Source organism: Microcaecilia unicolor, chromosome 3, assembly GCF_901765095.1.
Source record: "Microcaecilia unicolor chromosome 3, aMicUni1.1, whole genome shotgun sequence".
Lineage (NCBI taxonomy): Eukaryota > Metazoa > Chordata > Amphibia > Gymnophiona > Siphonopidae > Microcaecilia > Microcaecilia unicolor.
In genome coordinates, this window is record NC_044033.1 from 353,983,837 (window position 1) to 354,008,472 (window position 24,636).

Genomic DNA, 24,636 nt, shown 5'->3' on the forward strand with positions numbered 1-24,636 from the left:
GCCGACACATCTTCAACAGTTAACGGAAACAGTAAATAAGGCGATGGAGCCATGATGGGAAAAATTATTACTGCAATTGTCCAGTGTAGAATCTCTCGTCATGACAGCAGCAGAGGAGTGACTAGCAGCTGTAAAAGACACAAAAACGGTGGTGGAAACTCGCCTGTCCGGTGCTGGAAAAACAGGTATCAGAACAAGCCGCACACATAGATAGATGACTTAGAAAATAGGGCTAGGAGAGATAACAAGACTAACTGGACTAACAGAGTTCTGGTTACTCTTCTATCTAATTTCAACAGGGAAATATCGAATGGGTTCCAAATCTTATTACTGCAATTTGACATGTCCAGCGCGTTCGACATGGTGGATCATGAGCTTTTGCTGTACCTGCTGGACACATTCGGAAAAAGTGGGAACGTGCTAAACTGGATCAAGGGTTTCCTATCCTCCCGTAGCTACCAAGTCAAAGCTAATTCCAACATTTCTGCACCATGGAAAGCCGATTGTGGGGTACCTCAGGGCTCACCCCTTTCTCCTATCCTTTTCAATGTCATGCTGATTCCACTAGCAAAAGCACTATCAAAACTCGGCCTTAACCCATTCATTTATGCGGACGATGTGACCATCTACATCCCTTTCCGGTCAACACTAGCCGAAATCTCTGGACAAATAGACGCCAGTTTTTCCATCATGGATTCCTGGGCAAAGGCGTTTTTGTTTAAGCATAATAAAGACAAAACACAATGTCTTATCCTTTCGTCCCAGTACTGTAAAGGTTGTCCACAGAATACTCGCCGTTAAGGACTACAAACTTCCAATCTCCAATAGACTGAGAATCCTAGGACTTGTGCTGAATAACAACTTACGCATGGACAATCAAGTGCAAATCATCACAAAATGTATGTTCTATGCAATGTGGAGGCTGAAGCATATCAGGCATTTCTTAATATGGGGCTATTCCGTACCCTTGTTCACTGGCTGGTCCTGTCCCATATAGACTACTGCAGTGGGATCTATGCCGGTTGCCGGGACTATATTCTTAAACGGCTTCAAACGGCTCAAAACACAGCCGCACGACTTATCCTGGGGAAATCACGCTTTGTTCCTGCTCAGCCACTCCATTTTCAACTACACTGGCTCCCTATCAAGGACCGTATTACATTTAAAATCTGTTCACTTACACACAAGATAATCTATGGAGAAGCCCCTGAATACATGCTTACTCTAATCAATCTGCCCTCTAGAAATGCCCAGAGCTCTGCAAGGACTTACCTCCATCTTCATTACCCCACCTGTAGGCATGTAAAATACAAGACTCTTTATGCTTCGTCCTTCCCCTACATCAGCACACAATCCTGGAATGTCCTGCCACGACAGCTTAAGGAGCTCGTCGACCATCAGCAGTTCAAGAAGTCCTTAAAGACCTTCTTATTCGCCAAGGCTTATTCCCCTGGCTACTCCACTGTTTAACCTCTAACACTTGTTGACTCTTCATCCCTGTCCTTTGCCCGTGTCATCCCGTGTACCTTCCCCTCCTGTCACATTCTGTTTCTGTGCCATCTCTATATTGAATTCTATACTCTTGACTTAATGTAAGTCGCATTGCACCTGCTTATGTGGGAAAATGTGGGGTAAAAATGCACCAAATAAATAAATAATAAACTTGAATGCTAGCTCCAATCAGAATTTGCATTACAGGACAGCATAGGCTCGCTCTGTCTTGAGAGAGCACACAGAGTGGGTCACAAGCAGGAGGGAGGCAGCCGACCGACCACGCAACATGGTAATGAAGGTGCATGACCATAATCACAAAACTGAAATACTACGTGGATTTTAACAAAAAAGGGATACACTGATATAGGAGGGTGCACAAGTGTGCATATTTCAGGACTACTCTGAAGCACTGTCAGAGAGGAGGCAACCTTTTTCGCCTGTCTGAACAGAGTTGAGAAATATGCAAATTCAGTTTATGTTACTGTACCCAGCAACACTGAAATTCCATCATGGTGGACAATGGAGAAGTTCTGAAAGCCCTAAGGCAGTACAAGAGTATCTTAGAGCTCTTAAAGAACCTGTTGTGCCAGAAACATAATAGAGCTGTTAGACTGTATTTATTTATTTATTACATTTGTACCCCGCGCTTTCCCGCTCAAGGCAGCTTCAATGCGGCTTACAAAGTAGTTAGGATTTCAGTGAATTACAGAGAGAAGTACAATCTGTAGCAGGTAAAGCTCCTGATATTATGGATGAAGGAGATTTTATGCAGTCTCTCTAGGAAATTAAACACTGTGATATCTATAACAATGGGTAATCAATAGAAATAGAATAAAATAAACCATGGAAATGAAAATGAGATGATACTATTTTTTTATTGGACTAACAATACATTTTTTGATTAGCTTTCGAAAGTGACCCTTCTTCGTCAGATCAGAAATAAGCAAATGTTGATAGATGACATTATATATAAGTGAAACATCAAAGCATTTCAGTAACAGTCTAACAGGATGAGGGTGGGGTGGATGAGGGACAGGGAGATATGAATGGTGATAAGAGTGTGACAACAGAAGTAGAATTTTATGGTTTATAATGGGCTAGAAAACCCAGATATTTGTTAAGTCCTGTCTGGTGGGTTTCAAAATATTTAATCATTCAGACTTCAAAAGTCTTGTATTGTTTTAAAGTTCCCTTTTAGTATTCTCACCACAAAATTACTGGTACAGTGTTCTGATTTTGTAAAGTGCTGCCCCACCGAGGTGACATCCTGTTTGGTATAACAATGGGGAGAGAGGCCCTAAACATCGGGGTGGTCTTCACATATTTTGCCACAGTATAAGTGGGGGAATATGATTGGGAGCATAAAAGGAAGAGGATTAGGGGAAGGGGGAGGTAAAGGGATAGATAAGAAGCAAGCTCGAATACGAGAGGGGAGGGGTGCAAGCATTGTGAGAGGCAGCATGGATATCAAACAGAATTGTGTTCGTATGTGATTGGGTGTTTGAAAACTGTTGTGCGAGGTTGGTCGCCCGGCAGAACACGAAGTCTAGAACGGATGCAAGCGAATCTTCTCCATTTGTATATGAGTAAAGCTCCTACGGGAGCACCATGTTTCTTCTCATGGAATGTCTGCAGCATTATCACTCCAGTGAAATGAAAACAAAATGGGTGGGGGGGGGGGGGGGTTATTAAATAGCCATAAAGCAGATCATATCTGCCTGCAGGAGACAAGATTATTCCCACACGGGAACACCAAAAACTAAGACGACAATGGGTGTGGATGTCTTTTGTTCCCCTTCCGAAGGCTGAAAGGGCAGAGTGGCAATATTAGTCAGAAAGTCAGTGCAGTGTGTGGCGCACCAGATTTTTTGTGATGTTGTTGTTGTTACATTTGTACCCCGCGCTTTCCCACTCATGGCAGGCTCTGAGTACATAAGTACATAAGTATTGCCATACTGGGAAAGACCAAAGGTGCATCAAAAGCCCAGCATCCTGTTTCCAACAGTGGCCAATCCAGGTCACAAATACCCGGCAAGATCCCAAAAATGTACAAAACATTTTATACTGCTTATCCTAGAAATACTGGATTTTCCCCAAATCCAATTAATAACGGTCTATGGACCATTATTTTAGGAAGCCGTCCAAACCTTTTTTAAACTCCGCTAAGCTAACCACCTTTACCACATTCTCTGGCAACGAATTCCAGAGTTTAATTACATGTTGAGTAAAGAAATGTTTTCTCCAATTTGTTTTAAATTTACTACATTATAGCTTCATCGCATGCCCCCTAGTCCTAGTATTTTTGGAAAGCATGAACAGACACTTCACAACTACCAGTTCAACTCCACTCATTTTATAGACCTCTATCATATCTCCCCTCAGCCGCCTTTTCTCCAAGCTGAAGAGCCCTAGCCGCTTTAGCCTTTCCTCATAGGAAAGTTGTCCCATCCCCTTTATCATTTTTGTTGAACTTCTCTGCACCTTTTCTAATTCCACTATATCTTTTTTGAGATGCGGCGACCAGAATTGAACACAATATTCAAGGTGCGGTCGCACCATGGAGCGATACAAAGGCATTATAACATCCTCATTTTTGTTTTCCATTCCTTTCCTAATAATACCTAACATTCTATTTGCTTTCTTAGCCACAGAACACACTGATCAGAAGGTTTCAACATATCATCAACGACAACACCTAGATCCCTTTCTTGGTCCGTGACTCCTAACATGGAACCTTGCATGACGTAGCTATAATTCAGGTTCCTCTTTCCCACATGCATCACTTTGCAGTTGCCACATTAAACGTCATCTGCCATTTAGACGCCCGGTCTCCCAGTCTCGTAAGGGCCTCTTGTAATTTTTCACAATCCTCCCGCGATTTAATGACTTTGATTAACTTTGTGTCATCAGCAAATTTAATTACTTCACTAGTTACTCCCATCTCTAGGTCATTTATAAATATGTTAAAAAGCAACAGTCCCAGCACAGAACCCTGGGAAGCCCCACTAACTACCCTTCTCCATTGAGAATACTGAACATTTAACCCTACTCTCTGTTTTCTATCTTTTAACCAGTTTTTAATCCACAATAGAACACTACCTCCTATCCCATGACTCTCCAATTTCCTCTGGAGTCTTTCATGAGGCACTCTGTCAAACGCCTTCTGAAAATCCAGATACACAATATCAACCGGCTCACCTTTATCCACATGTTCACCCCTTCAAAGAAATGTAGTAGATTGGTGAGGCAAGATTTCCCTTCACTAAATCCATGTTCACTTGGTCTCATTAATCCATGCTTTTGAATATGCTCTGTAATTTTGTTCTTAATAATAGTCTCTACCATTTTGCCAGGCAGCAACGTCAGACTCACCAGTCTATAATTTCCCGGATCTCCTCTGGAACCTTTTTAAAAAATCGGCGTTACATTGGCCACCCTCCAATCTTCCGGTACCACCCTCGATTTTAAGGATAAATTACATATTTCTAACAATAGCTCCGCAAGCTCATTTTTCAGTTCTATCAGTACTCTGGGATGAATACCATCCAGTCCAGGAGATTTGCTACTCTTCAGTTTGTAGAATTGCTCCATTACATCCTCCAGGTTTACAGAGAATTCATTAAGTTTCTCCGACTTATCAGCTTCGAATACCATTTCCGGCACCGGTATCCCACCCAAACTTTCCTCAGTGAAGACCGAAACAAAGAATTCATTTAATTTCTCCGCTAAGGCTTTGCCTTCCCTGATCGCCCCTTTTACTCCTCGGTCATCTAGCAGTCCAACCGATTCTTTTGCTGGCTTCCTGCTGTTAATATACCTAAAAAAATTTTTACTATGTGTTTTTGCCTCCAACACAATCTTTTTTTCGAAGTCCCTCTTAGCTTTCCTTATCAGCGCTTTGCATTTGACTTGACATTTCTTATGCCGTTTCTTTTTATTTTCAGTCGGTCCCTTCTTCCATTTTCTGAAGGATTTTCTTTTTGCTCTAATAGCTTCCTTCACCTCACTATTTAGCCACGCCAGCTGTCGTTTGTTCTTCCGTCCTCCTTTTTTAATACGCGGAATATATTTAGCCTGGGCTTCCAGGATGGTGTTTTTGAACAGCATCCATGCCTGATGTAAAATTTTTGACCCTCGCAGTTGCTCCGCTAAGTTTTCTTTTCACCATTCTTCTCATTGTATCATAGTCTCCTTTTTTAAAGTTAAACGCTAATATATTTGATTTCCTATGTATAGTTACTTCAAAGCTAATATCAAATCCGATCATATTATGATCACTGTTATCAAGCGGCCCCAGCACCATTACCTCCCACACACCAGATTATGCGCTCCACTAAGGACTAGGTCTAGAATTTTTCCTTCTCTCGTCGGTTCCTGTACCAGCTGCTCCATAAAGCTGTCCTTGATTTCATCAAGGAATTTTACCTCCCTAGTGTGTCCCGATGTTACATTTACCCAGTCAATATCAGGGTAATTGGAATCACCCATTATTATTGTATTGCCCAGTTTGTTTGCGTCCCTAATTTCCTTTAACATTTCTGCATCCGTCTGTTCATCCTGGCCAGGCGGATGGTAGTACACTCCTATCATTATCCTTTTCCCCTTTACACATGGAATTTCAATCCACAGTGATTCCAGGAAGTGTTTTGCTTGCTGCAGAATTTTCAATCTATTTGATTCAAGGCTTTCGTTAATATACAATGCTACCCCTCCACCAATTCGATCCACCTTATCACTACGATATAATTTGTACCCCGGCATGACAGTGTTCCACTGGTTAGCTCCTTCCACCAGGTCTCAGAGATGCCTATTATATCTAATTTTTCATTTAATGCAATATATTCTAACTCTCCCATCTTATTTCTTAGGCCCCTGGCATTCGCATGCAGACATTTCAAACTGTGTTTGTTGCTCCTATTTACATCATGCTTAGTACTTGACAGTACTGATTTGCCATCTTTTGTCTGATTTTTATTTTTATTTAGGGACACCTGATCTACTATGGTCTCTTTTGCAACCTATCAGGATACTCTATCTTCCCTGTTTTGGTGATATCTTTGAAAGATACCTTATCCCGAACCATGCGCTTTTGAGCGACTGCCGGCCTTCCCCCCATTTCTAGTTTAAAAGCTTGTCAGGTTCTCAGGTTCAGAGCCCACGGGGACGGGCTCTGGAGCAAACGTGAGCCCTTGGGCTGCTGACGAGAAGCGACAGCAGCAGGCAAAACCAATCAACAACATTGGGCTAGCACACCGGCACAGGCAAGGACTGCAGGCACCGCCCAGCGAGCCGGAACACACGGACTGGAATACACAGGACTGGTCTGCACTGGACTGGAACACACTGGACCGGAACCCACTGGACTGGTTCTTACTGGACTGGAACACACCACACTGGAGCACACAGGACCAGAACACTCTGGACTGGAGTACACCGGACTGGTCCGCACAGCTTCACCTGCACTTAGCCACTGGCCCCCCAGGAGTTGAGCTCCTGAGTTCGAGTGGCCAGTAAGGACTTACTGGATACAGGATAACACCAGGACCAGGATACTAGAACAAGCCTGAACCAGGAGCGCTCCTAGGTACTGAACTAACACGGGTGCTCCCAACAGAAACCAACAAAAGTGCTCCAAAGCACTGAACTAACAAAAGGACTTCCTAAGCCCTATACTAACCGAAGTGCTACTAATAGCACCACTAGGGTAAGCAGGGGAGCCACAGGGAAAGAGCAAGGAACCTAAACACACAAACTAACACAGGTGCTACTAAGCACCAGGCTACAGCAGTGTTCCACAGCATTAAACTAACCAGGGGACAACAGGGGAGCCACAGGGAGAAAGCAGGGAACCTAAACTCATAAACTAACACAGGTGCTACTAAGCACCAAGCTACAGCAGGGCTCTACGACACTAAACTAACCAAGGTACTTCTAAGCACCAAACTACCAGAAATGCTTCCAAAGCACCAGACACAGAATGGAAAGCAGGGGAGCCACAAGGGAAAAGCAGGGAAGCTAAACACAAGACAGAAGTGCACACTGCACTAACACTAACCTGGACCTAAAGCAAGACGCAAACGTTGCAAAGGCCCTGAAGGGAAGAACACCACCTCCTTATCAAGGCCCTGCCTGGTGATGTCACAACTACCAGACACAAGCAGCCAGCACACAAACCCAGAGAGGCTTAACCCACACAGCTGCCGTATAGTGAAGCAATTAGAGTCATGCTGCTGGAAGCAGCCAGCACAGAGAGGCAGAGCTAGCTCAGAAAGGACAGACAGAGGAAACAGAAGCCAGCACAGAAGCTGACCCTCAGAAATAAGGTAAGTCTGGGGGAGGTCACGGCCACAATCATGACAAAGCTGCTCTATCTCCTTTTTAAATGCCGATGCCAGCAGCCTGATCCCACCCTGGTTACAGTGGAGCCCATCCTTTCGGAATAGGCTCTCCCTTCCCCAGTATGTTGCCCAGTTCCTAACAAATCTAAAACCCTCCTCCCTGCACCATCGTCTCATCCACGCATTGAGACTCCAGAGCTCTGCTTGTCTCTTGGGCCCTGCGCTTGGAACAGGTAGCATTTCGGAAAATGCTATCCTAGAGGATCTGGATTTGAGCTTTCTACCTAAGAGCCTAAATTTGGCTTCCACAACCTCTCTCCCACATTTTCCTATGTCATTGGTACCCACATGTACCAAGACAGCTGACTCCTCCCCAGCACTACCTAAAATCCTATCTAGGTGACGCGTGAGGTCCGCCACCTTCGCACCAGGCAGGCAAGTCACCAGGCAATCCTCACGTCCACCAGCCACCCAGCTATCTATATGCTTAATGATCAAATCACCAACTACAACAGCTGTCCTAACCTTTCCTTCCTGGGCAGCACTTGGAGACACATCCTCGGTGCGAGAGGATAGTACATCCCCTGGTGGGCAGGTCCTGGCTACAGGAGAACCTCCTACTTCACCAGGGTGATGCTCTCCTTCTAGGAGACCTCCCTCCTCCAAGGTAGCACAAGGGCTACCAGAGGTGGGACTTCTCTACAACATTCCTGTAGGTCTCCTCTGTGTTCCTCTCTGTCTCCCTCAGCTCCACCAAGTCTGCTACTGTAGCCTCAAGAGAACAGATACGTTCCCTGAGAGCTAGGAGCTCTTTGCATCAGGCACACACATAAGACATCTCACCAACTGGGAAATAATCATACATGTGACACTCAATGCAAACGACTGGATAGCACCCCTCTCGCTGCTGGACTGCTGACTCCATCTTAAGTGTTTTTGAGTTTTTCAATAATTTAAAACTTGCTACAGTATTAAAGATATTAGTCAAATATAAAAGTGTCTTTTAGTTTATATAGTATATTGTATGATTTATTTAGTGTTTCCTTCTTAGATGGTAATGAAATGTATTTAAAACTGTAAGAGCACTCCTTGCTTGTTACCCTAATTACAATAACTGACTATAAATGAAGAGTTGTCCTAGGGGTGGGTGGGCAGACTAAACTAGATCCTGCAGTGTCTGTTAGATTCTATTAATGCTGTGGTACAAAGTTTTTAAAACTAAGTGGAAAAGACTATGGAGATTAGCTGATAAAATTTGCTTTTTATATTTTTATTTTGCCTAATACTAACCTACAATTCCTCCTTTAAACCCCAATCTTTAAGTTCCCAAAGCACAAAGCAAAATAGTGTTCACTTACCAGAAAAATGTTCTCTTCTCTCGGAACTTCTCAGAAAGCAATGACTCCCTACTTGGCCGTTCAGCATAACCCTGACTTTCCACTTGGCGCTGACTCGTCAGTTTTTGCAAGATGGAGATCGAAGGGAATACGCTATCTTTCCCAACTGTTATTGGAGGGTGGCTCACTCCAGCCTTTTGTCGACTTACAGAGGAAATACTCCCTCTCACCCTCGGACCAATTTGCCTACTTACATCTTTGTCACTATGTAAAGAGAGCCTTCCTTGGACAGTTTTATGTGAGGATGTGCAGTACTCGCTAAATTAAGCCTTCACATTGAACTCCCAAAATCGAGTGCCCATGGCATATCACCACAGCTACTTGCAAGAAACTACAGAGGATGTTACGACAAATTGGCTGGTCGAGGTTGGCAGACCTACAAGGCTGCTATCCTAGCGATGCAAATTCAATAAACCCCTCTAAAAAATGTATCGTTGCACACCAGATGCAAGATTATGGGAGATGCAATCTAAATTTGTTTTACAGGCATATGTCTTACCTGATAGGCGACATTTGCAGCATCAGCGGTATGTCCAAAATGCAACTATACCACTGCAATGTTGGGACATATGTTTTGGAATTTCCAGAGGTGTACCTGTTCTGGGTGAAAATAATGCAGGAGACAATGGCCCAATGGAGGCATGTGGTACACTTGGCACCTATGCTTTTGTTTGAGGATTATAACTTAACAGCGCCTAGACTACCAGGCCTGGTGGAGTTCTTCCACAGATCAGTGTTAATAGCCAAACGTGTGATATCCCACCCATCATAACCTAGCTGGCACTCACAAATTATTTCATTACTTTCTATAGAAAGGATAGGCATTTCAGATATTGCCTCTGCGAAAGGGAGGGATTTTTAAAGATGTTGGGAACATCTTTGGTCCAAACTACAGCCAACAGCCCAAAGCCTTCTGTTAAATTAATAACGCCAGACAGCTGTAGCATCTTAAAATGTTATTATTATTAGAACTGGGTGGGGTGGAAAGGGAGGATGAAAATAATATAATTTGTTGAGATGTTAATGTTACACAAAATAGTTATTTAGCAAAAAAAATGCTGCTATTGTGTTGGTTTTGTTGTGATTGCTATTGTCCACCAGTGATAGCAAAGCTTAAGATTAAATGCTTCAGTATTAGTTACTTTATATCATATTCGTTGAATCATTCACATGTGGTTTTCTTGAAGTTTGTTTTCAAAGGCTCAGCCTCTTGTGTGCAAAGTACCAAAGGGTTTGCCCTTTTCTCCAATTTTAGTTTATAACTTGCTCTCTTAGCTATGACTACTTAAATCTTTTTGTATTTTCATTTCTTTTGCTTATGACATTCGGCTATATCATATATTGGTGTTAAAAACTCAACTTATGCTTTCCCTGCTATTGGCTCAACATGGAGGAGCTATGTCCTCTAGAATGGCGTTGAGGAGCCGGTTCACGCCTTGACTCCGGTGAAGCTTCTTCCACCGATGTCAAGGAGTGCCGGTTTGGGTGGCAGTCAACACCGGGGCTGCACACATCTGTGTGAGAGGCCGCACTGCAGGCTGAGGGCCAAGCAGAGCCACAACAAGAGGAAGGGTAGGTGCAAGCACCCCCAATGCTGATGCACACCGTTGCAATAGGTCATCCAGGAGATCAGGGAGCAAGGCCAGGATGCACCCATCGAGGGCCACCACCAGGAAAGGCTGGGCTGCCGGCTCAGGGCAGGTTGCAGAACTGCTAGGGTCAATACAGGAGCTGGATCTCAGTTGCTGGGAGACTGACATATTGGCACTTCCTGTATTGGGGGGGGGGGGGGGAGTGATCCTCCCAGCGCTGACGCTTCTCAGGTGCCGATACCCTTGACACCCCAGAGCTCCTAGCACCATGCATCGAGGGCAGTCGATGACGATGCTTCTTGGCTATAGCCCGAAGCTTGCCATCAAGGCTCCTCCATGTGACAACAGGAAAACAAGGAAACTTAAAACCGTGGGAAAACAAAGAAACTATAAAGGAATAAATAAGAGGGGGGTTCTACAAACGGGAACACAATAAAGGCCAAAAAATGCCGGAAGGCACAAAAAGAAGCTCTTTGGACCGAGCAATGTGAGAAGACTGTAAAAAAAAAAACCAACACCCCCTCTACTCACTGTGGTGAAAAAAGAACTGAGCTCACTGCGTTCTCGCAGCAGTGGGAAGGCACTCGCGCTCCACAAAGCTCTACTTATGCTTGTCTTAAGTCCCAGACTGGGTGACGCGGTCAGCATCACCCACTTGTGAAAATAGGCCCGCTTGTCCTCGAAGAAAATAAAACTCCAGAGGTAACATCATACTTTAAATTTGGTAAGAGACTTGAAGCTCTATAATCCCAGTTATCAACACCTAGCAGAACAACACTGTGTAGTGAAAAGCTTCTCCAGTGCTATCAGGATGACTTAACGGATGACAAAGGAATTTGAACAGGAAGGTATACATAAATATCTAGAAGTAGAGGAAGGATAAAAAAAATCCAACAAATTACTTAGAGAGAAGATCAGTAAAGATTACAGAAGATAAAAATTGATATCGAAAAGTGCTTTAACATCTTGGAATAAGGGGACAAGCTATCAATCAATTTGTAATGCCTAAACTCTCATACAGCTTTGGATAGTATGAACAAGAAAAATCCTCTATTCTCATACAGTCATTTATAAGAATCCGTGTGTACCGAGACTGTGAAGTCCTAGAGTTGAGGAAGGAATGGGCCTCATAAAAACACATGACACATATGCTGCCATCATTGGCTTCCAGGACTACTTAACAGCATCAGCAGGCACAAATACACAAAAAGCAAGGAAGCATGAAAGTAAACAGAGTCCATCTCCATAAACCTAGACAAGCATTCCAATAAGAATGAATGAATGAATGAATGAATGAATGAAAATCCACCAGAGCAGAGAAAGATGCAAGCAAAAGAATTTGCAGAAGACAAAGAATTAAATCAGTAAACAAGGAAAAACAAGTGGAAAATGCATAAATAGATTGGAAAATACAAAGCTTTACCTTCATGAGGCATACATTGACCAAACCTGGACACATGAATGGCTAATGAGAGGTGAAATGAAACCTAAAGATGAGATTGATAATTGCAGCCCAGGAGAAATTACAGGCAAGATGGTTCACAGCAAATAGAGAAAAAACTGGAAAACAGACAACTGTACATTTTGAAAGAAAAAGCTGGAAACAATCACCTCGTACCTGGCTGCAAAATTCTCATGGCAGAAAATTTCTTTATATAAAGGCACAGTAAAGTGGCATATCTCATGCACTACTATACCAAAAAAGAATAAGGATCACAACCTTAAAAGAATTATGGAGAATGAAGAGATTATGATCCTCTTAAATATTCCCTGATTGATAAAAAGCTGAATGCAAGAGAATAGGACATAATGGTAAGGGAGAAAAACATTAGAACAGCATTGATCATACATATCAGTTACAAGCAATTATTCTGCGAATTAAATCGAGAGGGTGAAGATCAGAGACAAATACAATGTGGCAGAAAGATACAGAAATATTACCCATCCTACTGGAACCCACAGGCTTGATTAAAAGTAGCTTCAACACACCTTGATAGGTTGCCAGTACAAATTACATCTTATAAACTCCAGAAGGAAGCTCTCTTTGGCATGATTCAAGTACTATAATGATCATTAACAGTAAATTTGAGAGACTGAGATCACACTCCACATACCCTGCTTAGAAGCCAAGTCCATTACTGTCTTGGTATGCACAAAACTAATCCATTTGGAGACATGCCCTGAAAAGCAATTTTTTTTCTCCATCAACAACCAGGACTGAGTCAGGCACACAAGTCAGCAACTCCCAGACCAAGGGTTGCTCAGCTACTCATTTATTGCCCATTGTCCAGGAAATGGGTATATTCTGTTTGGTAACGGAAATGTTCATGCTTGAATTGTGTCAGGAATAGGCCCTATGAATGACCGTCTGTTTGCAAGATGCAAGTTTGACTTCTGAAAGTTTACCAAAAAAGCCCAGACTCCGGAGCAGGTGAATTGTCTCTTTCCTGAGTAGTACTGTAAGGTTCTCCTATTATGCTGCCAGAAGCCAAAGGAAGAGAAAAAAGTAGTTGCAACAGGACATCTTCATAAACCAGGCCAAAGCATTTTGGGACAACTCTGGTGGCCAATGTACTGTTGAAATGGAGAACCTTGTACTGATAGTGGTCCTTGCAGAGTTGAAACTAGAGATACCACCTGCCATGGTTATGGATTGGGATTTTAGCATTTGCACCTGAGAACCCAGAGTGCACAGCCACTGTCCCTTCTTCAGAAAAGATAGAACGAAGGGGAGTATGCATTTTAAAATTTCTCTTTGCAGAGGAAGTGGTTTAGATCCCTAAGGTCCACGATGTAGCACAGGCCTACTGTTTTCTTAGGAATCAGGAATTACCTAGACTAGAAGCCTCGTTTCTTTTTGTAGAGAGGCATTAAAATTCTATGACATAGGACTGTAGGAGATAACTGACCTTCCTGCAACAGACTAGAGTGGGTTTGGGGTGCATGAGAAAATTATCGGTTAGAGTGCCACATAACTCTTTGAATTTTGAACAAAAAAAAGCACAGAGGCAGCTGCGACTAAAAATGTATCCGTTCAGCTCCACAGAATATGATACACTAACATGGTCCCAGGTGGCAGGCACACGAATGGTACAGCACTCTCAAAAGCTCTTCATTAGTGCCCAAGAAAAGTCCTCAAGGAAGCTCTACTCAAAGTCACCCATCTGTGAAAATTTTTTTTCTATCCTGCTTGTTCTTGAAGAATAAGTAATCAAATCAAAATGCAACACATCAATCTCTCATTATTCAATCCTCACTGAATCAGATTTTTGCTTTAAATGAAATTTATAAGCTGAATTTGGTTAAAGAATGAATTAAGTATGTGAAAAGAACGAGCCTTAGCAACTGAAAATAGTGTTCTAGATCAGTTTATATCCCATAAGAAGTCATTTTTGTTGTACTGAAGAATTATATTTATACTATCCTGGCACACAGAACACAACTCCAGGTTTATGATGGAAATGAATAGCAAAAACAGGTCTTGATTTTTGGAATTTCAAAAGACAGAAAAAGTTCACAGAACCTCTCTCTCTCAGAAAGCGAATGATACAGAGGTGTTCTCTGAGGACAGCAGGCTGATCGTTCTCACGACTGGGTTGACGTCCACGGCAGCCCCTCAAACCCGGAGTAAAAATCTCGCGGGAGGTCCCGCACGCAAGGCATGCCCACCGCGCATGCGCGTCTGTCTTCCCGCCCGTGCGAGACTGTTCCCGCTCAGTTGAATGACAAGCAAAGAATTGAGGAAAAAACGCAACTCCAAAGGGGAGGAGGGAGGGTAGGTGAGAACAATCAGCCTACTGTCCTCGGAGAACACCTGCTACAGGTATGTATCATTCGCTTTCTCCGAGGACAAGTAGGCTGCTTGTTCTCACGAGTGGGGTATCCCTAGCTCTCAGGCTCACTCAAAACAAGAAACCAGGTCAACTGAACCTCGCAACGGCGAGGGCATAACAGACATTGACCTACGAAAACAATTAACTGAGAGTGCAGCCTGAACAGAATAAAATCGGGTCCTGGAGGGTGGAGTTGGATTCAAACCCCAAACAGATTCTGCAGCACCGACTGCCCAAACAGACTGTCACGTCGGGTATCCTGCTGGAGGCAGTAATGTGATGTGAATGTGTGGACAGATGACCACGTCGCAGCCTTGCAAATCTCTTCAATAGTGGCTGACTTCAAGTGGGCCACTGACGCAGCCATGGCTCTAACATTGTGAGCCGTGACATGACCCTCAAGAGTCAGCCCACCCTGGGCATAAGTGAAGGAAATGCAATCTGCTAACCAATTGGAGATGGTGCGTTTCCCGACAGTGACCCACTTCCTGTTAGGGTCAAAAGAAACAAACAATTGGGCGGACTGTCTGTGGGGCTGTGTCCGCTCCAGGTAGAAGGCCAGTGCTCGCTTGCAGTCCAATGTGTGCAACTGACGTTCAGCAGGGCGGGTATGCGGTCTGGGAAAGAATGTTGGCAAGACAATTGACTGGTTAAGATGGAACTCCGACACCACCTTCGGCAGGAACTTGAGTGCGGAGGACTACTCTGTTATGATGAAATTTTGTATAAGGAGCATGAGCTACCAGGGCCTGCAGCTCACTGACTCTACGAGCTAAAGTAACTGCCACCAAGAAAATGACCTTCCAGGTCAAGTACTTCAGATGGCATGAATTCAGTGGCTCAAAAGGAGGTTTCATCAGCTGGGTGAGGACAACGTTGAGATCCCATGACACTGCAGGAGGCTTGACAGGGGGCTTTGACAAAAGCAAGCCTCTCATGAATCGAACGACTAAAGGCTCTCCAGAGATGTCTTTACCCTCTAAACGATAATGGTAAGCACTAATTGCACTAAGGTGATTCCTTACTGAGTTGGTCTTGAGACCAGACTCTGATAAGTGTAGAAGGTATTCAAGCAGGTTCTGCCCAGGACAAGAACGAGGTTCTAGGGCCTTGCTCTCACACCAAACGACAAACCTCCTCCACTTGAAAAAGTAACTCTTTTTAGTGGAATCCTTTCTAGAGGCAAGCAAGACACGAGAGACTCCCTCAGACAGACCCAATGAAGCAAAATCTACGCCCTCAACATCCAGGCCATGAGAGACAGAGACTGAAGGTTGGGGTGCAGAAGCGCTCCGTCATTCTGCGAATTGAGAGTCGGAAAACACTCCAATCTCCACGGTTCTTCGGAGGACAACTCCAGAAGAAGAGGGAACCAGATCTGACAGGGCCAAAAAGGCGTGATCAGAATCATGGTGCCGCGGTCTTGCTTGAGCATCAGTAAGGTCTTCTCCACCAAAGGTATGGGAGGATAAGCGTACAGGAGATCCGTCCCCCAATGGAGGAGAAAGGCATCCGACGCCAGTCTGCCGTGCGTCCTAAGTCTGGAACAGAACTGAGGCAGCTTGTGATTGGTCTGGGAGGCGAAAAGGTCCACCAAGGGAGTGCCCCACACTCGTAAGATCTTGCGTACGACTCTGGAATGGAGCGACCACTCGTGCTGTTGCATGAATCTGCTCAGCCTGTCGGCCAGACTGTTGTTTACGCCTGTCAGGTATGTGGCTTGGAGAAGCATGCCATACTGGCGTGCCCAACGCCACATCCTGACGGCTTCCTGACACAGAGGGCGAGATCCGGTGCCCCCCTGCTTGTTGATGTAATACATTGCAACCTGATTGTCTGTCCGAATTTGGATAATTTGGTAGGACAGCCGATCCCTGAAGGCCTTCAGTGCGTTCCAGACCACTCGGAGCTCCAGGAGGTTGATTTGAAGATCTTGTTCCTGGGGGGGACCACACCCCCTGGGTGTGGAGCCCATCGACATGAGCTCCCCACCCCAGGCGAGATGCATCCGTTGTCAGCACTTTTGTGGGCTGAGTAATTTGGAATGGGCGTCCCAGGGTCAAATTGGTCCAAATTGTCCACCAGCGCAGCGAATTGCGGCAACTGATGGACAGGCGGATGACATCTTCTAGATTCCCGGTGGCTTGACACCACTGGGAAGCTAGGGTCCATTGAGCTGATCTCATGTGAAGATGAGCCATGGGAGTCACATGAACTGTAGAGGCCATATGGCCCAGGAGTCTCAACATCTGCCGAGCTGTGATCTGCTGAGACGCTCTGGTCTGGGAAGCGAGGGACAGAAGATTCTGAGCTCTCGCCTCGGGAAGATAGGCCTGAGCCATCTGTGAATTCAGCAGAGCTCCTATGAATTCCAGAGATTGGACTGGCTGGAGATGGGACTTCGGGTAATTTATCACAAACCCCAGCAGCTCCAGAAGTAAATAGTGCACTGCATGGACCGAAGAGCTGCTGCCTCTGAGGTGCTCTTCACCAGCCAATCATCGAGATACGGGAACACGTGCACCCCCAGCTTGCGTAGGTACGCCGCTACCACCACGAGACACTTCGTGAACACCCGTGGTGCAGAGGCGAGCCCAAAGGGCAGCACACAATACTGAAAGTGACGTGCCCCCAGACGGAATCGCAGATACTGTCTGTGAGCTGGCAGTATCGGTATGTGAGTATAAGCATCCTTTAAATCCAGGGAACATAGCCAATCGTCTTTCTGAATCATGGGGAGAAGGGTGCCCAAGGAAAGCATCCTGAATTTTTCCCGCACCAGATACATGTTCAGGCCTCTCAGGTCTAGGATGGGACGCATCCCCCCTGTTTTCTTCTCCACAAGGAAGTACCTGGAATAGAATCCCTGCCCTTCCTGCCCGGGTGGCACGGGCTCGACCGCATTGGCACTGAGAAGGGCGGAGAGTTCCTCTGCAAGTACCTGCTTGTGATGGGAGCTGAAGGATTGAGCTCCCGGTGGACAATTTGGTGGGGTGGAGACCAAATTCAGGGTGTACCCGCACCGTACTATTTGGAGAATCCACTGGTCGGAGGTTAAGAGAGGCCACCTTTGGTGAAAAAGTTTCAACCTCCCCCCAACCGGCAGGCCGTCCGGCACGGCTACTTTGATGGCGGCTATGTTCCCATGGATCCAGTCAAAAGCTCGTCCCCTGATTTTGCTGTGGAAGCGCAGGGGGCTGCTTAGGCGCACGCCGTTGACGGGAACGAGCGAGCTGGGACTGTCCCTGTGCATGAGGAAGCCTTCTGGCCGGCTGGGTGTACCTACACTTGCTGTAGGCGTAGGGTGCAGCCTGCCGGGCCCGGGAAAAACATCCACCTGCGGAGGTGGATGCTGAAGGCGCCCGGTGGGAGAGCTTGTCGAGCGCGGTTTCCCGCTGGTGTAGTTGGTCCACCAACTGCTCGACCTTCTCGCCAAAAATGTTATCCCCCCGGCAAGGGACATCCGCCAGCCGCTGCTGGGTGAGGTTTGTCCAGGTCAGAGGCACGCAGCCAGGAGAGTCTGCGCATCACTATACCTTGGGCCACAGCTCTGAATGCCACATCACAGGTGTCATAGATACCCTGGACAGGAATTTTCTGCATGCCTTCAGCTGCCTGACCACCTCCTGAAAAGGCCTGGACTGCTCCAGGGGGAGTTTGTCAACCAGGTCCGCCAGTTGCCGCACATTGTTCCACATGTGGATGCTCGTGTAGAGCTGGTATGATTGTATTCTGGTCACGAGCATGGAAGAATGGTAGGCCTTCCTCCCAAACGAGTCCAGAGTGCGAGATTCCCGCCCAGGGGGCGCAGAGACGGTATCCCTCGAACTCCGTGCTCTCTTGAGAGCAGAGTCCACGATCGCTGAGTCATGAGGCAGTTGAGGCCGCATCAACTCCGGGTCTGAGTGGATTCTGTATTGGGACTCTGCTTTCTTGGGAATGGTGGGATTAGATAATGGCTTCAACCAGTTCTGAAGCAGTGTCTCTTTGAGGACATTGTGCAACGGTACCGTGGAAGACTCTCTAGGTGGTGATGGATAGTCGAGAACTTCGAGCATCTCCGCCCTCGGCTCATCCACAGTAACCACTGGGAAGGGAATGCTGATAGACATGTCCCGAACAAAAGAGGCGAAGGAAAGGCTCTCAGGTGGCGAGAGCTTCCTCTCCGGTGAAGGTGTGGGGTCGGAGGGAAGGCCCACAGACTCCTCGGAGGAGAAATATCTGGGGTCCTCCTCCTCCCCCAGGAGGCCTCCTCCTCGGTGTCGGACATGAGCTCTCTCAGCTCAGACCGCAACCGGGCCCACCTTGACTGCGAGGAACCACGTCCTCGATGAGGGTGTCGAGAGGTGGACTCCCGCGCCGGCGGGGACGAAGCTCCCTCCATCGACGTCGATGGGGATTCCACCTGTGGCGATCAAGACCGGTGCCGCAAGCGGCGCCGGCGTCGAAGACCTCATCACCAGACCAGAGCCCACTGGCGCCTCCATCAATGGCACTGAGGGCGCAAGCACCCCCGGTGCCGGCAAAGCCTGGCGCATCAGCCCTTCCAGGATCCCCGGAAGGATGGCTCGGAGGCACTCGTCTAGGCCCGCTGTCGGGAGAGGCAGAGGGGCCGGTGCGGCCATCGGTGCTGGAAGCTGCCCGGGTCCAGGAGACGGTACCGAGGTACCCGACGACCTGCGCATCGACACCTCTTCGACAGAGGGGGAGCGCTCCTCCCGGCGCTGCCGCTTCCTGGGGGTCGAGTCTTCTCTCGACGCCCCGGAGCTGCAAGTCCCATGCGCCGTGGGCGACCGATGACGGTGCTTCTTGGCAGCTTTCTTCCGATGTCCGTCATCGGCGGTCTGCGGCATAGACGAGGAGGAGGTGGAGTCTCCACGGCCTCTAGGCATCGGATCCGACAGGGTTCGGTCCCGATGGCCCTGAGCAGCGGGAGTGGCTGGGGCGGACTGCCCACGCAGCCGCTCACCGCCGCTGGCAGGTCATCGGGCCAAGGAAACCTGTGCTCCTGGGGTCGATGCCATAGTCGGCGCCGAAGACGTCGACATCGGTACCGAAGACCCGGCCGTCGACACCGATGTCGTCGAGGTCAACGTCGAAGGGCGGGCGCAAGTTCCAAAAAGACGGTCCCGAAGAACTTGCCTCGCCACCTGTGTCCGCTTCCGCAAGCCAAGACACAAGGTGCACGCCTTGGAATTATGCTCCGGGCCGAGGCACTGGAGGCACCAAGCGTGAGGATCGGTCTGCGAGATCTGCCGGCCGCACTGACCACACTTTTTGAATCCGCTCGGGACCTTCGCGGACATCGACGGAAAAATCGCGTCGGCGAGATCAAAATCGTCGATGGTGGCGGTGAAAAGCACACCAAAAAAAGAATGACAGAAACAGCCGTGACGAGGCGACCCCGTGACTAAACTCGACGAGAGGAAGGAAAAACAAATCTTTTTTTTTTTTTAAAGGGGAGCAAACGCGCAACAACAAGAAAAAAGAAAAGTAAAAGCGCAGACTAGGCCGCAAACCAGTTTTCCGGGGCTGACACGGAGAGGGACGAAAACGTGTCTCTCTCCACTGCGGAAAGCAAAAAACTGAGCGGGAACGGTCGCGCACGGGCGGGAAGACAGCTGTGCATGCGCGGTGGGTGTGCCCTGCGTGCGGGACCTCCCGCGACATTTTTACTCCGGGTTTGAGGGGCTGCCATGGACGTCAACCCAGTCGTGAGAACAAGCAGCCTGCTTGTCCTCGGAGAATAAATGCATTGTATACATGCACTGTAATTTCAAGTGTGTCTATATGGGACAAACTCTTCATAAACATTGAACACCATTCTTACGTACCAGGAAGCCCCATTGTCCCGGCTCTCTGTATCTGTAAAGCCAGAGTCCAAAAACATATCCTTGTAGATTCGCCCTACAAGGCAGAACATATCCGAAGCAACCTGTTCTTCACATTGTACCAGAGGTAGCATAATTTCCAAAGCTCGCTGCCGGTCGCCTGGGAGATTTCTCCTATTTAAAATAAAATAAATTAATTTCCAAGACGTCCTTCACTCAAACAAGAGAACATTTTAGATCCAGAATGACTGCGACAGAGCTTATTCCAGACAATGGCCAGTCCTAAGCTCATGATTTTTGTCAAATAATGATAGGTTATAAAGTGCTTCGTTGTATATTTGAAAAACTACAAACACCCTATAACTTACATGCAATTCAAGCCATTCACTATTACACATCAGTATGTTACTTGGTCAGTATATAGCACTGGTATTTGCAAACTTAGAGCCTCTACAAGGCAGACTCCTGCAATTTGTCTAGCTGCACGTCTCCACATGCTTTGTTGGAAATGAGTATTTCAGTTTACCAGAGGCAAAGCACAGCACATCTCCCATTTCATCATATCAATCAACTTAGTTTAAAGAATACTGTGGGGAAATGCAGCTTGGTGGTTGAAAGAAACGTGGTGCCAATATGTATAATTAAGTTCCTGAAACTGACTGGAACCCCCAACCTTCTGCTTGTTTTACCTAGCACGTTCATAATGAATTGGCATGAGCTTCTCGGAACATCTGCAAAGCTATAGCAAAATTCCTGAAACAACCTCTGCACAGCTGTGCAAGTGCTGGTAGCATGTGCTACTGCAGAAAACAAAAATAAATGAGACTTGTGAAGTACCATAATGCAAGTTTCCCAGTTCCGATTCACATCAAGGCAACAAACTGATTTCTATAGCATCGTTTGCATCAATGAGCTTAATGGTGATTGGGAGGGAGCTCTCTACAAACACTGCTAGCCATAACATTTTTACCTTTCTGCATGTAAACTAAAAAAAAAAAATCACTTCATTAGAAGAAAAGGCTACACCTGACAGCACCGATTCAGTTTCACTAACCTGAATAAAGACAGCACTGGTAACTTCACATACTATATCAGGATTTCAACAAGAGAGATAATCTCAAGAACATAGAAATGCACAAAACTAGGAAGGGAGGAAGGATGGATTCAGAAATGGCTATACAAATGAGGCCTTGATGCAGTAACCATTTATTTTATTTATATTCCGACTAAACTAAGCAGATAAAAAAAACATACTACTAGATCACATTAAAAAAGTAAGATCAATCATTGTAATTGCATTAGAACACTGTGCTAAGCTTCAATGAACAGCATTTGAGAACATTTACAAAAATAATTAAAAAAAACAAAACCCTGAATTAAACACAGTGTATACCGTGGTGGTAATATGCAGTTGTTTGCTGCATCCAGAGTTAAATATCTCCCTTTCTGACAGTGTGTGATCATAGATTGGATCACACACTGACAGGAAGGGAGACCTTAAATAAAAAAAACAGGCATAACAAACTCTCCAACCTTTGCATCCAGCCCGTAGCCCTTATCCCACCCCACAATTTCCCTAGTGGCCAAATAGGACCCAGACCCCAAACCTTCTGACCCCCCAAAATCGACCCTGGTGGTCCAATTGGACCCTTGATTCCCCACTCCCCCTTTGAACCACCCCCAACCACCCGTACAAGTTGGGATGCCAGAGTAATTTCCACTTGGTGATGTCACTAGGGATCAGTCTGCCAAATAACAAAGGAAACTGGGCATCTAAATGGCAGGTGATGTTTAATGTGAGCAAGTGAAAAGTGATGCATGTGGGAAAGAGGAACCTGAATTATAGCTACATAATACAAGGTTCCACATTAGAAGTCACTGACCAGGAAAGGGATCTAGGCGTCATCGTTGATGATACGTCGAAACCCTCTGCTCAGTGTGCAGCGGCAGCTAAGAAAGCAAATAGAATGTTAGGTATTATTAGGAAAAGAATGGAAAACAAAAATGTGGATGTTATAATGCCTTTGTATCGCACCATGGTGCGACTGCACCTCGAATATTGTGTTCAATTCTGGTCTGATGAAACAAAAAAGTGAGGAGAATGGATGAGGATACCAACTGTTTTATATTTATTCACTTAAAAAATTCACTTAAAAAATTACATGTGCATAAACAGCGACCCGACACGGCCGTGTTTCGGCACAATGGCCTGCTTCAGGGGTCTTTATAACCTTGAATGATGTAGTTTAGAATGTTTGTTCCAAGGGAAATAACAGGAAACAAATCTCTCTGGTCTCCTCTCTTCAAAAATAATATATATGAGATATATATATTTTTTTAAAAACGAGCATCTAAATACTCCTCTCCTAAGAGTTATCGGCAAATTGTGAAAAAGCTTTTTCAGCTTTTTCACAATTTGCCGATAACTCTTAGGAGAGGAGTATTTAGATGCTCGTTTTTAAAAAAATATATATATCTCATATATATTATTTTTGAAGAGAGGAGACCAGAGAGATTTGTTTCCTGTTATTTCCCTTGGAACAAACATTCTAAACTACATCATTCAAGGTTATAAAGACCCCTGAAGCAGGCCATTGTGCCGAAACACGGCCGTGTCGGGTCGCTGTTTATGCACATGTAATTTTTTAAGTGAATTTTTTAAGTGAATAAATATAAAACAGTTGGTATCCTCATCCATTCTCCTCACTTTTTTGTTTCATCTTCACGGTGTCGTGAGGATTTTTTACCTCCTTTTTTGCCTTCGTTCAATTCTGGTCACCACATCTCAAAAAAGATATAGTGGAATTAGAAAAGGTACGCAAATGATAAAAGGGATGGGACGACTTCGCTATGAGGAAAGGCTAAAGCAGATAGGGCTCTTCAGATTGGAGAAAAAATGGCTGAGGGGAGATATGATAGAAGTCTATAAAATAGTGAGTGGAGTGGAACGGGTAGACGTGTATTGGTTGTTTACTCTTTCCAAAAATACTAGGACTAGGGGGCACGCAATAAAGCTACAAAGTAGTAAATTTAAAACTAATCAGAGAAAACTTTTCTTCACTCAACATGTAATTAAACTCTGGAATTTGTTGCCAGAGAATGTAGTAAAAGCAGTTAGCTTAGCGGGGTTTAAAAAAAGGTTTGGCTAGCTTCCTAAACAAAAAGTCCATAGACCATTATTAAAATGGAATTGGGGAAAAAACACTGCTTATTTCTGGGATAAGTACAAATGTATTACACTTTTTTGGGATCTTGCCATGTACTTGTGACCTGGATTGGCCACTGTTGGAAACAAGATGCTGGGCATGACGGACCTTCGGTCTGTCCCAGTATGTCAATACTTATGTACTTATTTGGAAACATTGTCTCATTTGGAAGGCTGACCTCCTAGCAGTGTGTCAGGGCACTCTGCTATGGGCCAGGCACCATCATTTCGGATGATGGAAGTGTCAGAAACAAGAGCAGGTGAGCATTGCTCTTGCCTCCCAATTTTACAGGGAGGGTTGGGGGAGAGGGTGTCAGGTGCATCAGGAGGTCCTGTTTCCATTAGGGTCTATTTTTGTGGTCAGGGAGAGGGTGTGAGTCCAGAGTACCACTTGGGCAACCAAAGATCTTGGGTGATCCGAGTTAAAGTGTCACATTTCACTCATGTCACCCTTCTTCTACTACTTTATTTAATTATGGTTTAACTTTTTTTTATTGATGGCACAGTATGCAATATATAAGTGTCAATAAACATGTACAAAATACAAATCAAATCAATCCGTGACAAACACTTGGACAGAGTGTCATCAAACTTTTACTTTAACTTCCCCCCCCCCACCCCCCCTCCACTCCTTACTTAACTGCTCATTTAATGCCCGTCTTTAACCCCTATTGGTGAACGGGGGTTCCAATCCCCAATGGTACAGAGATTAACATCAACACAGTTAGTCTACCACTGATCATACTTTTCCATGGCTACATGAACTTCTGTGTCACCCTGTTTTTATTTAAGATCGAATATCACTGTCACAGACATCACTAATTACTTGTAATTCAAACGCACCAAATTTTAGAACATTCAAAACCCTTGTCCATCTTTAAGTGTTATCTTAGGTTCCTCCCTCCTTCTATCCCCCCCCCCCCATTCCCCCCTCTTGTGGTAAACT

General features: G+C 45.5%; 1 protein-coding gene across 6 annotated transcripts in view; it reads right to left on the reverse strand.

Annotated features, from left to right (window-relative positions):
* Positions 1-24,636, reverse strand: part of MAP3K5 (mitogen-activated protein kinase kinase kinase 5) — a 534,389-nt gene that overhangs the window by 295,686 nt on the left and 214,067 nt on the right. For 5 of the 6 annotated variants that reach the window (XR_003941620.1, XM_030198515.1, XM_030198513.1 and 2 more), the window contains one exon: positions 20,489-20,659. The exons of the other annotated variant lie outside the window; for it this stretch is intronic. Coding sequence is in view for 4 of the 5 variants with exons in the window: in XM_030198515.1 (XP_030054375.1) it covers positions 20,489-20,659 (171 nt within the window). In the remaining variant the exon portion in view is untranslated. The remainder of the gene's footprint in view (positions 1-20,488; positions 20,660-24,636) is intronic. 6 annotated transcript variants of the gene reach the window in all.